This window comes from Engystomops pustulosus, chromosome 4, assembly GCF_040894005.1.
Source record: "Engystomops pustulosus chromosome 4, aEngPut4.maternal, whole genome shotgun sequence".
NCBI classification, from domain to species: domain Eukaryota; kingdom Metazoa; phylum Chordata; class Amphibia; order Anura; family Leptodactylidae; genus Engystomops; species Engystomops pustulosus.
This window is the reverse complement of record NC_092414.1, coordinates 196,446,564-196,462,557: the sequence shown is the minus strand read 5'-3', so window position 1 is coordinate 196,462,557 and position 15,994 is coordinate 196,446,564. Positions and strand designations below refer to the sequence as shown.

The following is a 15,994-nucleotide window of genomic DNA, read 5'->3' as shown; positions in this document are numbered from 1 at the left end:
GCACCCTCAACCATCTTGTATGTGCACCTTCAAAAAAAGCTAGTTCCCTGAAAAAACAGAAACATCAAGCCGCAAAAATAAGTAACAGTAGGGAGTGACGCCTCTGGCTTCTCAGACGAGGGATGAAGATCTCAGGGTAGGAGGAATAAAGAGGCTACTGGGGCGTGGAGTAGCCGCGACGTGTAGCCACGCCCCAGTAACAAAATTTACATATTAGAATAATAAAGTTTTCGAAATGATAGCGGGGACTTGAGTATTAGCTCTAAAAAGGGCTATCATCACGTCCCATACGTCCACCTACCACCCGATCTACCTTTATAGGGAGAATCATGGTGGTAGGTTTAATTTAACAGATCATTTAAATCTCTAGAAAGAGGCCACAATCTCTTTACATCCCAGCACTGCCCATGATCACCTCAAACTTACGCAGCAGCGCGGTTAGAGATGGATCCATGCGCTCTGCCCGTGCAAACACTATGATGTCATCAGGCGCCGCCGCCACCACCTCATAGTGTGTACGTGGGCAGAGCGCATGGACCGGTCACTACACAGGGACCTGAGAGAGAAGAGGAACTGCACAGAGCACCGGAGGTAAGTACTGAGTTTATTTTATTGTTTAAGCCGAATGGGGCTTTTTTTGGCACGAAAATTTTGCTTAAAGATTTGTCTTATACTTGAGCACATACTATGACAAAAGAAATATAAAATAATGTGAAATCTCTGAGAAATCTGAATTCAGCTCCCAAAACCGAATTTTTTGTAGTAGTAAAAGACAACCAGTAGTGTTCATGTCCAGCAGATACTCGGTGCTCAGTCACCTCTATGGTAATAGTCTCCTGGGTCTGATGTAATACCACAATCTGTCCACCAGATGGCGCCAATGCACACGTCACTGCCACCAGCTCTCTCTCTCTCTATCGTCCACAGAGCGTGCGCGGCCCCGGCACGTCGTGACGTCAGCGTGGAGTCTGTGAGCAGAAGGAGCGCGCAGGAGTCGGCGGCGGCGGAGACGAGTAGGTAAGAAGCGAACACCCGGTTCCGGGCGTGCGGTTATCACACACTGTGCGGGTAGTGGTGGGGTGTAGGAGGCGGTGGGGGGCGCGCAGCCCTGTCTGCCGGCGGATATCAGTGTGTGACGTATGAGCTCGCTGGCGGTTATATATATACACATATGTGATGGTGTTGTCTGATGCCCCTTATGGCGCGCGGGAGGGAGTGACGTCACCCGCGGGGCGTGACGTCAGAGGTGGTGATTGTCAGCGCTGCGCCATGTGTGCCCGGAGATCAGACCACCGCTGCCGGCAGCCAATCAGAGCGCGGGTCTCCTCCTCCTCATCATCAGCAGCCGGTGCCCTGGGATGTGCCTATGACAACTCTTCCTGGCACAGCGAGCAGTGGCTGAATAGTGGGGTCGCTTATCACTGAGACCCCCAATCATGGGGTGATTAACTCTTTAATGGCTCTCTGCTATGTGCACAATGGGGGCTTAATCTAACACTCTGGATGGGCCGACGCTATAACCCCAGGTGCTTAGCGCGGTGCTATCAAGTTATATTGTAATCCCTCTATACACAGGATCCGGAATAACAATCTGATGGACTGCAGGGAGCCCCCCCCATGGTCACACGTTCTCAGTGATGGGGGAAGCATCAGGTTGAACGTGCCTACTGCAGATCCATCAGTAGTCGCAGCAGAAGTTGATTAGCACAGCGCTCAGGTATCACCACACTCCCATTCACAGTCAGATAACTGAGGGCTGTGCTCGGCAATTTCTGACACTACCCTAGTACTGAATGCAGGGGCAGTAGGTTGCCTTGACCCTCTGATCCATTAACTAGTGAGGAGAGGAACCCGGCTCCCAACATAGTCCCCACCAAGCATTAAGATTGTTATTCACTACCTATAACAATCAATCTTGGTACATCCCCTTTAATGGAAATATCCCTTTAAACACCCGTGAGTGGAGAGTAGTCTACTCCTAGGTGTTTGGACGAGTCATGGGACTGTAACCCTTTACAAGGCGCATTGGTGGGGAATAACAGGTGAACCCATCATGACATCCTCCGTCTGTTTTAGGAATAATTGATGTCTCCGGGATCAGGCAGTGAAGATATAACGAGCATTGTGCTGCTTATGTTTATCATATGGAAAACCCCTTTAAGGCTCGGCAGCTCATCAGCTGAGGCAGTCATCCCACAATACGCAGATCCGTCTGTTCCCCGCGGCTGGCACCTCCAGCGTTCAACACGTGGTTAATTTCTCTGCAGCGCCACCACAGGAGAAGTGAAGCATTACTACAGCATGCCCAGTCTTAAAGGGAACCTGTCACCAGGTTTTACCCCACTAAACTACCAGGCCCCTCAGGTCGGGGATGAAATGTCCTTTTTAGAATTGTCTCTTTTATGTGAAGTGTCTTATTTATGTGCATAAAAAAAATCTCCCAACAAGTCATGTGAAAATGAGCAGAGAAGAGTCAGATGATCCCTGAGATGAGTCACTTTTAGAAGGGTTCAAGGAAAGGGTCACTTTCAGGTTCTATATCACCTTGACTCATGGTACTAGTGTCATATTAAAGATGAGTGTGGGTCTGTAAGTTACAGAACTGGAAACACAGACAGTTCAGAAACCTCCGATAACGCTAACAAACACTGCAGCGCTGTACGCTACAAACGCCGGACCACACTGTAAGCGGTCTGGTGTATTCATAAGGGGACAGTCAGAGGTGCTGCCCCTTCCCCGGACCACCCGGTCGCTCCATAGTCATGCGCCAGTCACCGCCCCCTCACGGCTATGCATCATCACTTACAGCGCGGTCCGGTGTTTTCAATTGTACAGCGCTGCAGTGTTTGTTAGCGTTATCGGAGATTTCCGATAACTCCAGCAGTGTAACACTGCGGCATATGCTGTCGTTTTTACAGGTGACAGGTCCTCTTTAAAGAAATCCACAGTTCACAATTCCAACCTTGTCTTTACCTGTGGTTCTGTAGATCACAGAACCGCAGGCCCAATGTGATCTGTAAGATGAGATTCTTAATCTTGAATATGACACCAACAGCATATAGAACTGCTATTATAGAATAGTCTCTAAATTTGACTCGTCTCATGTAAAATATGACTCTTCTCTGATTATTGTTACATGACTTTGGAGGAGATGTGTGATAGGTTTATGGGTGAGATATAAAAGAGGGAATTCTAGAAAGGACATTTCATCCCCTACCTGAGTACAGAACCCGGCAATCTCCATCCGCTCCATAGAGATGAACGGGGAAGCCCAGCCATGCGCCGCCAGCTGCTCCGCAAATCTTGGGAGCAACAAGGAGTCCGACTGGGGTACATCCGAACCCCTTGTCCTGGTGATCTGTGGTCCCATCACTGAGACCCCTCCTGATCAGTAAGTTAGGCCCTATCCTGTGAATACGGCCTAACTTGTTACGTGGGAAACCCCCTTTAATGGGGTAAAACCTGTTGACGGGAAGCAGCTATTTCAGTTCCATCTGTAACCCCTCTGATGCTGCGGACAATGAACGCATCTAGTAATGTACATAAGCAAGGTCTCTGTATACACTGCTTCAGGTTTCGTGCCCCAAGTCTTAACGATTTACCCTACAGGCCACGGTGGCGGCATCACACGGTGCGCAGTGTATACAGACTCCTGGGTGTATACATTACTCTATATACACCCTATAGTGATATATACACACGTCATGTGCTGGGGGCTGGCAGGGCGTTGTTATGGTTATGGCGTCTTGTATTATTTGTGCCATGACCTACGTCTTGTTTAGCCACAAGCACATGTGTGGATGGCACAGGAGCCAGCAGCGTGACCCTCGCCCGGATACACTCTTACTCATACTTTCCTCCTCACAGACGCACTCGCTTTTCCACTCCACCCTCCCCTCGGCTTTCCTGCTTTTCCTCTTTTTCTCCTCCTGACCCTGAGTCTTGGCTGCCATCCTTTAGCCGGCTGTCTATGTCTGTCTCTTGCAGGCTGGCACTTGTATCGGACAAGAAGAGGAGGAGGACGAGGGGCACGGTCACAGCCGGCGTATGCCCAGCGAGGGGAGGAGTGTGACGCCCCCTTCAAATCTCCCGGACTACCAAGCAATGCCTGTACCAGGACGGGCTCAGTTAAGACTTGACTGGAGAACAGGCACTGAAAGTGGGCACCCCGGGTACCAGGACTGAGCTGGGGCATGGTCGATGGAGGATCGCTGTTACCCTTCCTACACAAACTCATCACCCGACTGGGGCAACTCGTCTACACATATGAAAGCTGCTAGTGGGCACTGCCAGGGAAGGACGCGGGCACGCTGCCACTATTGAAAAGGGTGTTATTGTACCACGTGTCTATCACTGCCGCCAGGACGTTGTAAGGTGTCACTTCTCCATCTGTTATGGCTTCTCTCCCTGGTGCTCGGCCGCTCCGGATGAAGTAACAGGAGCTCAGGTGTCTGGGATTTATCTGCTCCCCATCACTTATCACCCGCTCTCTGCCACACACCATGAGCTCCCTGCTCCCCTTTGACAGCCTAATATGTAACCTCCTGGGCCTCTCCGTCACTCTGTGGTTCACCCTCCTGCTCGTCTTCATCATCGTCCCTGCAATCTTTGGGGTGTCGTTTGGCATCCGTAGGTTGTATATGAAAACGTTGCTCCGGATTTTCACGGTGAGTTTTAAAATAAATTAAATAAATATTATTACTCCAGAGCTGCACTCACTATTCTGCTGGTGCAGTCACTGTGTACATACATGACATTACTTATCCTGTACTGATCCTGAGTTACATCCTGTATTATACCCCAGAGCTGCACTCACTATTCTGCTGCTGCTGCAGTCACTGTGTACATACATGACATTACTTATCCTGTACTGATCCTGAGTTACATCCTGTATTATACACCAGAGCTGCACTCACTATTCTGCTGCTGGTGCAGTCACTGTGTACATACATGACATTACTTATCCTGTACTGATCCTGAGTTACATCCTGTATTATACACCAGAGCTGCACTCACTATTCTGCTGCTGGTGCAGTCACTATGTACATACATGACATTACTTATCATGTACTGATCCTGAGTTACATCCTGTATTATACTCCAGAGCTGCACTCACTATTCTGCTGCTGGTGCAGTCACTGTGTACATACATGACATTACTTATCCTGTACTGATCCTGAGTTACATCCTGTATTATACTCCAGAGCTGCACTCACTATTCTGCTGCTGGTGCAGTCACTGTGTACATACATGACATTACTTATCCTGTACTGATCCTGAGTTACATCCTGTATTATACTCCAGAGCTGCACTCACTATTCTGCTGCTGGTGCAGTCACTGTGTACATACATGACATTACTTATCATGTACTGATCCTGAGTTACATCCTGTATTATACTCCAGAGCTGCACTCACTATTCTGCTGCTGGTGCAGGTCACTGTAATGCGCCTGGTACAGGCAGTCCCCGGGTTACATACAAGATAGGGTCTGGAGGTTTGTTCTTAAGTTGAATTTGTATGTACGTGGAAACTGTATATTTTATAATGGAAGTTCTAGACAATTTTTTTTCTTTTGCCCCAGTGACAATTGGAGTTTCAAAATTTTTGGTGTAATTGGACCAAGAATTATCAATAAAGCTTCATTACAGACATCTTACAGCTGATCAGTGCAGTCTGGGACTATAGTAAAGCATCCAGAGAGGTCACAGTGGGCAGAGGGGTCCGTCTGTAACTATGGGTTGTCTGTAAGTCGGGTGTCCTTAAGTAGGGGACCGCCTGTATAAAGACCACATTTCACAGAATACAAATGACCGGAGCCAGACTTTAGCTCCACCATAATTGTGTATGCGATTCTTCATACTCTGCTTTAGTACAGCCCCAGCACAACTAACCCATCAAGCTCTACAGATGTGTGATGGTCTATCTGCATAAGTGTAGACAATGAGCGCCCCCTGCTGACATGTCTAATTTTTCTTGCAGTGGGCAACTCTGCGGATTGAGCGAGGAGTGAAGGAGAACAGTCACACGCTGTATAAACCTCTCACCAATGGTATGTGCCGCCCATGCATCGCTGGCATAGCTGCCACTCCATGTGCCCTCTTTCCATAACCTCTATTTCCAGCGACACAAGATCTTCCTGTCGTAGTTGCTCCTTATTTTATCCATCTGACAGTCTCTGCTCCACGTGTCGTGTCTACTCTGGCTTCTTTCCTTCGCTCTGTAATCTCCAGGCCTCTCTCAGGGCACCTTCCTGGGTACTGCCAGCTGATCCCAAACCATGTCCGATAAATATAGCTTCATAGATCCTAAGACATAAGCCATATATCCTCCAGATACGGCGTCTCTCAGTGACCAGACTTATAGATCTATAGGGAAGTTATGGGGTCAGTGCCCTTGTGTGTTGGTCTGGAGTAGTTTGTGAAGAAGGTAAGAATATTTCTGGTGTTGTATGGCATACATAGGGTTAAGGTTTGTGTTCCTGGTGGTCTAGGGATGGATTGAAGTCTATACTCCTGGTGGTCAGTAACGGTGAATCGGTCAATGATTTCATCCCAATAGATGTAGTCCACCTTCAGTCACTGCCCATATCATTGGTGGTCTAGGGTAGTGGGGGGTGTAAAGATTTCTGATAAACACCCCACCAATCATGAGTGTTTACTATCTGCTTTCCTTGTGAATATGGTAAGATCTGTATGCCTTGTGATATAGGGCAAAGATGGGGGTTCATATTTGCATCCCGGGTGGTCTTTTGCTGTGTATTGTAACATGTATCTCAGGTGGCCTAGAGGGGTATTGCCTGAATTTCTCAGGGTTTTTGGCTGTGACCAGGGTAATATCTGTATCCTGGTGGCCTAGAGCAAAGAAGGGGTTAATGTCTGCATCCCATGTGAATATGGTACGATCTGTATCCCTGGTGGTGTAGGGCAAGGCAGTGGATAACATTCGCATCCCTGGTGGCCAAGAGCAAGAAACAGATTATAATAGCTGCATCTCATGTGAATATGGTAACTGTATAACAGGTGGTCTTGTGCAGATTAGGGGTTAATGTCTGCATCCCTGGGATATTTCAAGGTTTGTATCCCTGGTGGTCTAAGATAGATAGGATGGTTAATACCTGCAACACTTGCAGATAATGAATGAAGGGTTAAAGTCTGTAACCCTGGTGGTCTAGGGCAGTAGTAAGTGTTGCAGAGGCTCTAGAAGTCTGTAGAAGGGGGGGGGGGTGTGCTAATATATTATGTGATGTGTTGGTCCCGATCCCTATGATCCCTATGTTGCGCCTCCTGTTATTAGAACCTCCTGATACATCCCCCTCCATCAGGTTAACTTGCGTCTCGTTTCCATCACGTACAGGAATCATCGCTAAGGAGAGCACGTCCCTGCAGGAGGGTCTGTGGGAGCTGCGCGGCAGCGGCCAGTCCCTGGACAAGCGGGAGTTCGAGCTGTCGGACATCTTCTACTTCTCTCGGCAGGGCATGGCGAGCATCATGGACGATGAGGTGACCAAACGCTTCTCTGCGGAGGAGCTGGAGACGTGGAACCTACTGACCAGAACCAACTACAACTTCCAGCACATCAGTCTGCGGCTGACCGTGCTGTGGGGGCTGGGGATGCTGGTGCGCTACACCTTCCTGCTGCCACTCAGGTGACTGTGCCATGGGGGGCGCTGTGATGACATGTGTGCACACAAAATACTCATTGTATCCTGTGTCTCCTTGTAGGATTGCTCTGGCCTTCACAGGGGTCAACCTGTTAGTATTTGGCACTACGCTTGTAGGATACCTACCCAACGGCAAGTAAGTGTAACACCGCACTATTACCTTACACGTCCGTCCAGCTCTGCTGCGCGCAAAAAAAATAATGCAATAGCCCTTAGATCAGCAGGGACCCGATTACTTACACCCATGCTGGCCAGCTACCTGAAGCGGTTGCGGGGCTCATTGTTGTGGCTTTTGAAGCTTCTCCTTTCCCACTCTTATTAAAATATAAGAAATCTGTTAAGAAAATCCAGACAAATTCTTGACATGCTGCAGATGTTATAATCTCCATACAGCAGTAATAATCCCGAACATAACTTCCTAGGATCATCCGTCCATTCCCAATAATCTCCCACTCCAACACACACACACACGAGCCTGCGCTGATCCTGCCCACACAGAGCGGACATTAGAGAGTCCATGTAACACCTCCAGCTGTGCTCCTTGTACAGAGCGGTCAAGGGCGTCCTGATAACAGGACATATTGATAAATAAGAGCATTGCTCCGCTCTTTTATCCGTACAGCGATTTAACCCCTCGGAGGACAGAATAGATTACACCGGACGCTACCTAAGCTTTTCCATTTGTTGTGCCGCGCAGTATTTCATCAGAATATTGTGTTGTGTTTTTTTTAATTTTGACTTTTTAGGTTCAAGGAGTTCCTGAGTAAACACGTGCACCTCATGTGCTATCGGATCTGTGTGCGTGCCCTGACTGCGATTATAACCTATCATGGCAGGTAAGTGGCCCTCCGCTTTGTTCTGTCCTGAGTTGGTGGTCTGCAGTACTAGGAAGTATTATGCTCTGCTCTTATCTTTACAGTGAGAACCGGCCCAGGAAAGGAGGCATCTGTGTGGCCAATCACACCTCTCCTATAGATGTTATAGTCCTGGCCAGCGACGGATACTACGCCATGGTAAGTTTGGTTTGGATATGTTTATGTTTTTTAGTTGCGCCTCCGTCTTGCCCACCGTGGTCTAATAGTGTCATTTCCGTTCTTTAGGTTGGACAAGTCCATGGTGGCTTATTGGGGATAATACAGAGGGCCATGGTGAAGGCCTGTCCACATGTCTGGTTTGAGCGCTCGGAAGTCAAAGATCGCCATCTCGTGGCTAAAAGGTGCGGTGATCAGAGTGGGCCTGTAATTTACACTTTTTATATAATATGAGGACTGCTCGTATCTGCCTTGTGGCTTATGTGTGAATAAATGATACCACAATTCTCTGCAAGACCCTTACCATAAAGTAGATCTGATATTAGGTGGCTAGTAACATGTTAAACCCTAATCTATTTTTACCTAATCCTAAAATAATTCCTAAACTAAACTCCACTTTATCTAGCTAAGATGCTAGTTATCGTCAGAGGCTACTGGGGCGTGGCGTAGCCTCTCCGGGCAATTATTTTAGAGAATTATTTTAGGATTAGGTAAAAATAGATTAGGGTTTTACAAGTTACTAGCCACCTTTAATAGATAGTAGATGGTAGGTTTCCTTTAAGTGGAAAAAGGCTAGACCGAGCCCAAAGGCCAGGTGGTCACTTGAAGAGCTAAAAATATGTGATACTTACATTCTCTAAAAATCTCGGTGGTTAGAAATGGCTGTAAATTCTGCTGTGATCATAGTGGTAGTCACTATGAGGTTACTGCTTCCTGCATGACACATTGTGAAGCAATGGTATTCACCACCTCTACATATATAACGTGACTGGCACTTACCCACGAAAGGAAATCTACCAAGATAATCAAGTATAATACACCAGGGGCATTTGTACTCCTAGATCCAGGCACTGTGGCACTAGTAATCTTCTTATATTTGTTATTCATGACCTCCTTCCTTTAAACATCAACTTTTAAAATTATGAGAATGAGCTAGGCGGGCTCTGGGGGCGTTACCAGAACCCCTCTGTGCTGTAACTTCACAGGCTGTTACACTGTCTCACCCTCCCTCTGCCTAATGTAATTTCACACAGTGGGAAGTGGAAGTGCTCCTGTACAGTCTAACAGCCTGTGAATCTGCAGCATGGAGGGGGTCTGGTAACATCTCCAGGAGCCTTTATGGCGCATTAGTACAATTTCATAATTTAGGAGTAGTGTCCCTATAAACATTGTTTTTGTGTCATATTAAAGATACAGATCTCTTCTTTCAGATCATGAGGCTTATGACTTATTAGAGTGAAATGGGTAACCCATTCTCACTAATGGATGGCGTGTCAGAAGTGTGTGTCCTGCTACTCCATTCACTTGTATATGAGTGATGGAAATAGCCGAGCACAGCACTCACATCCGACCACTCCCTTAGAAAGTGAGACTGGGGTCCCTATTCTCTATATTACAGGGGTCCAATGCTCCCAGCCCCTCGGACCCTCACCAATCGGCTTGTTATTCCCTTTGCTTTGTACAGGGTATAACTTACATACTTGGGACAAACCCCTTTAATACAAAATAATACATGTCTGTGCTGTAGACTAAACTAGTACCAGCAATATAGAAGTGGGTACCAATTGAGGGCGGTGCGTTCCATTATGTCCCGTATACACTATACCAAAAATCCGGGGAAAACACGAAGTATAGGCTACAACACAAGCAGTGGGCGCTATAGGAGAGGCCCGGAATATTACATCATCTGAACTGATGTGGAATCATGGATCATTGTATGTTCAGAGAGGCTGAGGGATCCAAGGCAGAGAGGAAGAAGCAACAAATCCCCATCATGTACTAATGTATTGGATGGATTTCACCTTGTGCCATTACTGTCCTGTTTGACCCAAGCACTGTGCACAGTGGAAAGTGCGGAAACTGCACATTGAACACTGAAATATTTTCGAAAGTTTTCAGTGTAATGATCACACTGGTTTATACATACAATATCTTATCAGCTCTCCGCTCCTCACTGTCCTGTACGATGTAACAATCCTATATCTCTTCCCAGGCTGACGGATCACGTACAGGACAAGAGTAAGCTGCCCATCCTCATATTCCCTGAAGGTAAGACCTACATGTCCCCCTCCTGACCAGCGTGTAACGTCTCTTAGATAAACTCTGTTACATCTGAAGGTCATGTTGCTGTACAATACACAGAACAATAGGTTTGTTGTAAATCGATAGGGATGCGTTTTTGTTATCGGAAGCCTCCAACTCAGGGGGAAAGAGAAGATGAGCCATGTTATATGAAATGCCTTGTACTATTGTTCCCTCTACCAGAGGAGTTTGGAAGCCGAGAGTGTAGGTTCATGGGGGCAGTCAGGAGGAATAGCTGCAGGGCGAGCGCTATTGGTGTTGGGGCATTTTAGGTTTTCAGCAGAGGTTCCCTTACAGGAGGACATAACTCACCCCAGTGAACGGAGGGACAAAGATGATTGTATATAAATAGTCAGGATGGGATCCAGTAACAGCAGCTTGAACGCACATGGTGCCGCAGACTTGTCACCCAGTACTTGCTTGGATTGTGGCCATGCAATAGGCACAGCCTGATTGATTATTACTCAGCAGTGGTATCTGACGTCAGGATTACAGGGATGTATAGGGGTGTATAGATAAATTAGTAGGGCTACATGTATACCGGGCGCATGTGCATTGTACCAGGGATGCCATGGTGTGTAAACTTTAATGGGCTGAGAAGTATACCATAGATTAGTCCTACAGACTCTTCCCCTAAAGGGGTTGTACCTGGTGTGATTCTGATCTCCTATCCACAGAATCTGATTGGTGGGGGTCCTAGCAATCACAAGAAGGTACCCCTGTGTATCATGATAATGGGACCCCCTTCTCACTGATGGAGTTGCAGGTTGTGAATGCGTATACTACAATCGTAGTTGGTATAGCTATTGTTTTTAGCTGATGAGCTGCAGTTACCCCACCTGGCCCCCATACAGGGAGGGGTCAGTGGTTCCCCCACATTGCAAACTGATCTTGATGGCCTTTGGTTATCAATACAATAAAAAAGCCCCTTTGAGTGATGTTATTACAGAACCCCAGAGGGATACGTGGGCAACCAGATTGTGCATAAGGAGATATTGGTCCCCAAACCGGCAGACATATTCACTTTTTAAACAGGTTTTCGGAAACTTCAAAATTGGTTTAGTTTGTCTGCACAGTAAAGGGATCGTCCCATCGAGATAACAATTGTATTCGCTCTTGTTAGAGTAAGGTAATGCTGTGTATAGACCGATACATGATTGATGTATGATCACTTTTGCAGGGGGAGGGTTGCCTAGTACTTCAGTACCTCCACTTCTTACATAAGAGGAACATATAAGTGCTCCAGGTACTTGTGTGAATGTCATACATGACCATCCCCTTTCTTCCAGGTACCTGCATCAATAACACATCCGTCATGATGTTCAAGAAGGGAAGCTTTGAAATAGGAGCCACCGTCTACCCAGTGGCCATAAAGGTAAGTTCACGGTTCTTGGGTAAAGATGGACGAGTGCACTGAGAGTGTAACTGACTGACGTCCCTTGTACCTGAACAGTATGATCCTCGCTTTGGCGATGCCTTCTGGAACAGCAGCAAGTACGGGATGATCACCTACCTCCTGCGAATGATGACAAGCTGGGCCATAGTGTGCAGTGTCTGGTATCTACCTCCTATGACACGTCAGGTAATCACTAATGGATGCCTTTTTATGTTGCTAAAAACCTAAAGGTCTCTGAATGCTGCTTTGATTGAAGGTCTGAGCTGTGCGGAGGGTGATTTACCTCAACCACGATTTAGTGCACTGCCCTGCACTGACATTGGACACGGTGTTAAATGGGTTGTACCAACTATTTATCGTATCCCCTATTTAGAGTATAGGGGATAACAAGCTGATCAGTGACTGCTGGGACCTCCGCTGATCACAAGAATGTGACCCCCAGCAATTTGGACAACAAGGATTGTGTTCTCATTTATGGGTCCATTTAATAGAATTGGAGTGTTGGAAATTGCTGAGTACAACACTCAAGTATTTCTGGGACACATAAAAAATGCCAGAGATACTGAAGCGCTGTGCTCAGCAATTTCTGATACGATTGAGCCTGGGTCCTGACACTCCACCTAAGTATCCCGTTCTCATGATCAGTGCAGAATCCGGTGATCAAATCCTCTCTCAGCCTGTTCTCCCCTCTCCTGTGAGGGAGAACAGATAACTTACATTGTTGTTACAAGGGATATTCCCACGAAGACAAGATTCTTATATGTACTCAGGGTAACAAATAACACATTCTCTAATTCACTGTTATTAACAAAAATACAGCATTTCACAGATAGTCCAACCGTAAATCTTCTATGGTTGGATTCTACTCATGAATAGCTTCTCCTGTCTGCGCACTGCAGTGCTCTCTGCCTCCTCCCCTGCATTACACGACTAGCTTATACACAGGCACTTCTTGCTGGCAATCGGCAGTGTGCAACGACTTACTCTACAAGCTACAGACATAGCTGAGCTTACTGTGCAGACCTGTGCATAGCAGAGCTGACTGTGTGTGTGTTACAGGTGAGTTAGCAAAGCTGAGAGTGTCATTGTGTGTTATATCCATCTCATGGGTCTCTCGTTTCTGATCTGTCGGACCCCCAGTGATCTGACATATTTGAGGCCTCTACCATCTGCTGTCATGTAGCAGGTGTCGGAGCGGTGCTAATTCTCTGTGGACTCTGAGGTTACTATCGTGACCACTTTCCTATAATTTGGAGAATTCCCTTTGGGTCTGCTGTAGATCTGCAGTCTTCTATATGTCTACAGGGACAGGGCAGGCAATCCCGGGCGACCACCTTCCGTAATACCGCAGCTGGCCACTAGTCTGTAGTGACTGTTCTCTTCCCTTATATACTGCCAGGGTTAAACAATCCAGTGTAAGTGATAATCGGGGGCTGCTGAGCTCTCATGACCTTTGGGACTGGGTTACATCAGATCTTTGTCCAGACATAACTATCCCCAGACAAGGGGCTGTTTACCCTGTGATGGATCGATACGAGGGGGCAGCTGGACAAACGCCACTTTTTCCGTTAACCGTTTCCATACACGATTAGACTGAAGACCAGATGTCTGGTTTGGAGCTCATTGCAAAACTTCATTGCAGGCGGCGCGGCTTTCATCACTCGGCCCAGTCTGGTGATTGTACTTTATGTGCTGGATGTTACATCAGCAGGTCACTGGGGGCCATGGAAATGTGCTGACGCTGCAGAATAGTGTCACAGCCCTGCAGGACCGGCATTGTCTGCCTGTGCCCGGGACCAGGTTGTTTTGTGTCTGGCAGATGTCTGGTGTGATGCCATGGCTGCTGCGCAGTGTCCCAGGGGAGCACGGCCCTTATGGGTCCAAGGGCCGCATTGTCACACCTCTCAACTTCCAGGGGCCACACTAGTAACCAGAGCCTTAGGTGCTCCAGCAAGAACAGACATATAATACAGGAGAGACACCCCCCGGAGCAGATGTATAATACGGGAGACACCCCATCAGCAGACGAATAATACAGCTCCCCCCCAAGAGCAGACATGTAATACAGAAGACCCCCCTCCCAAGAGCAGACATGTAATACAGAAGACCCCCCTCCCAAGAGCAGACGTATAATACAGGAGGCCCCCCCCCCCCCACACACACACAAGTAGACGTATAATACAGGAGACACCCCCACGCGAAGACGTATAATACAGGAGACACCCCCAAGAGAAGACGTATAATACAGGAGGCACCCCCCCCCCTCACAAGCAGATGTATAATACAGGAAACACCCCCATGAGAAGACGTATAATATAGGAGACCCGACAGAGAAGACGTATAATATAGGAGAGCCCCCAGAGAAGACGTATAATACAGGAGCCCCCCCCCCCCCCCCCAGAGCAGACGCATAATAAAGAAGACACCCCCAAAAGAAGACATATGACACAGGAGACCCCTCCCCCGCCACAAGCAGACATAATGCAGGAGATCCCCCGGAGAAGATGTATAATACAGGATACCCCACCACGAGCAGTTGTGTAATACAGGAGACTCTTCCCAGAGCTGACGTATCATACAGGAGACACCCCCAAGAGAAGACATACAATACAGGAGACCCCCCCCCCCCAAGAGAAGGCATATAATACAGGAGACACCCCCCCCCAGAGAAGATGTTTAATACAGGAGACACAACCCCCCCCCCCCCCCCCCCCCCAGAGAAGACGTATAATACAGGAGACACCCCCAAGAGAAGACGTATAATACAGGAGACACCCCCAAGAGAAGACGTATAATACAGGAGACACCCCCAAGAGAAGACGTATAATACAGGAGACACCCCCAAGAGAAGACGTATAATACAGGAGACACCCCCAAGAGAAGACGTATAATACAGGAGACACCCCCAAGAGAAGACGTATAATACAGGAGACACCCCCAAGAGAAGACGTATAATACAGGAGACACCCCCAAGAGAAGACGTATAATACAGGAGACACCCCCAAGAGAAGACGTATAATACAGGAGACACCCCCAAGAGAAGACGTATAATACAGGAGACACCCCCAAGAGAAGACGTATAATACAGGAGACACCCCCAAGAGAAGACGTATAATACAGGAGACACCCCCAAGAGAAGACGTATAATACAGGAGACACCCCCAAGAGAAGACGTATAATACAGGAGACACCCCCAAGAGAAGACGTATAATACAGGAGACACCCCCAAGAGAAGACGTATAATACAGGAGACACCCCCAAGAGAAGACGTATAATACAGGAGACACCCCCAAGAGAAGACGTATAATACAGGAGACACCCCCAAGAGAAGACGTATAATACAGGAGACACCCCCAAGAGAAGACGTATAATACAGGAGACACCCCCAAGAGAAGACGTATAATACAGGAGACACCCCCAAGAGAAGACGTATAATACAGGAGACACCCCCAAGAGAAGACGTATAATACAGGAGACACCCCCAAGAGAAGACGTATAATACAGGAGACACCCCCAAGAGAAGACGTATAATACAGGAGACACCCCCAAGAGAAGACGTATAATACAGGAGACACCCCCAAGAGAAGACGTATAATACAGGAGACACCCCCAAGAGAAGACGTATAATACAGGAGACACCCCCAAGAGAAGACGTATAATACAGGAGACACCCCCAAGAGAAGACGTATAATACAGGAGACACCCCCAAGAGAAGACGTATAATACAGGAGACACCCCCAAGAGAAGACGTATAATACAGGAGACACCCCCAAGAGAAGACGTATAATACAGGAGACACCCCCAAGAGAAGACGTATAATACAG

The 15,994-nt window shown here is 47.6% G+C and overlaps 1 protein-coding gene across 2 annotated transcripts in view; it reads left to right on the top strand.

Annotated features, from left to right (window-relative positions):
* The first annotated feature begins 909 nt into the window (after nucleotides 1-909).
* GPAT4 (glycerol-3-phosphate acyltransferase 4) overlaps nucleotides 910-15,994 on the top strand; it is a 33,512-nt gene continuing 18,427 nt past the window's right edge. The window contains exons 1-11 of one of the 2 annotated variants that reach the window (XM_072149306.1): nucleotides 910-1,017; nucleotides 3,988-4,667; nucleotides 5,981-6,050; nucleotides 7,355-7,646; nucleotides 7,723-7,797; nucleotides 8,408-8,497; nucleotides 8,581-8,674; nucleotides 8,762-8,877; nucleotides 10,686-10,741; nucleotides 12,064-12,149; nucleotides 12,228-12,356. In XM_072149306.1, coding sequence (XP_072005407.1) covers nucleotides 4,503-4,667; nucleotides 5,981-6,050; nucleotides 7,355-7,646; nucleotides 7,723-7,797; nucleotides 8,408-8,497; nucleotides 8,581-8,674; nucleotides 8,762-8,877; nucleotides 10,686-10,741; nucleotides 12,064-12,149; nucleotides 12,228-12,356 — 1,173 coding nt within the window. In that variant the 5' untranslated portion in view covers nucleotides 910-1,017; nucleotides 3,988-4,502. The remainder of the gene's footprint in view (nucleotides 1,018-3,987; nucleotides 4,668-5,980; nucleotides 6,051-7,354; nucleotides 7,647-7,722; nucleotides 7,798-8,407; nucleotides 8,498-8,580; nucleotides 8,675-8,761; nucleotides 8,878-10,685; nucleotides 10,742-12,063; nucleotides 12,150-12,227; nucleotides 12,357-15,994) is intronic. The other variant, XM_072149307.1, reaches the window with a different exon arrangement.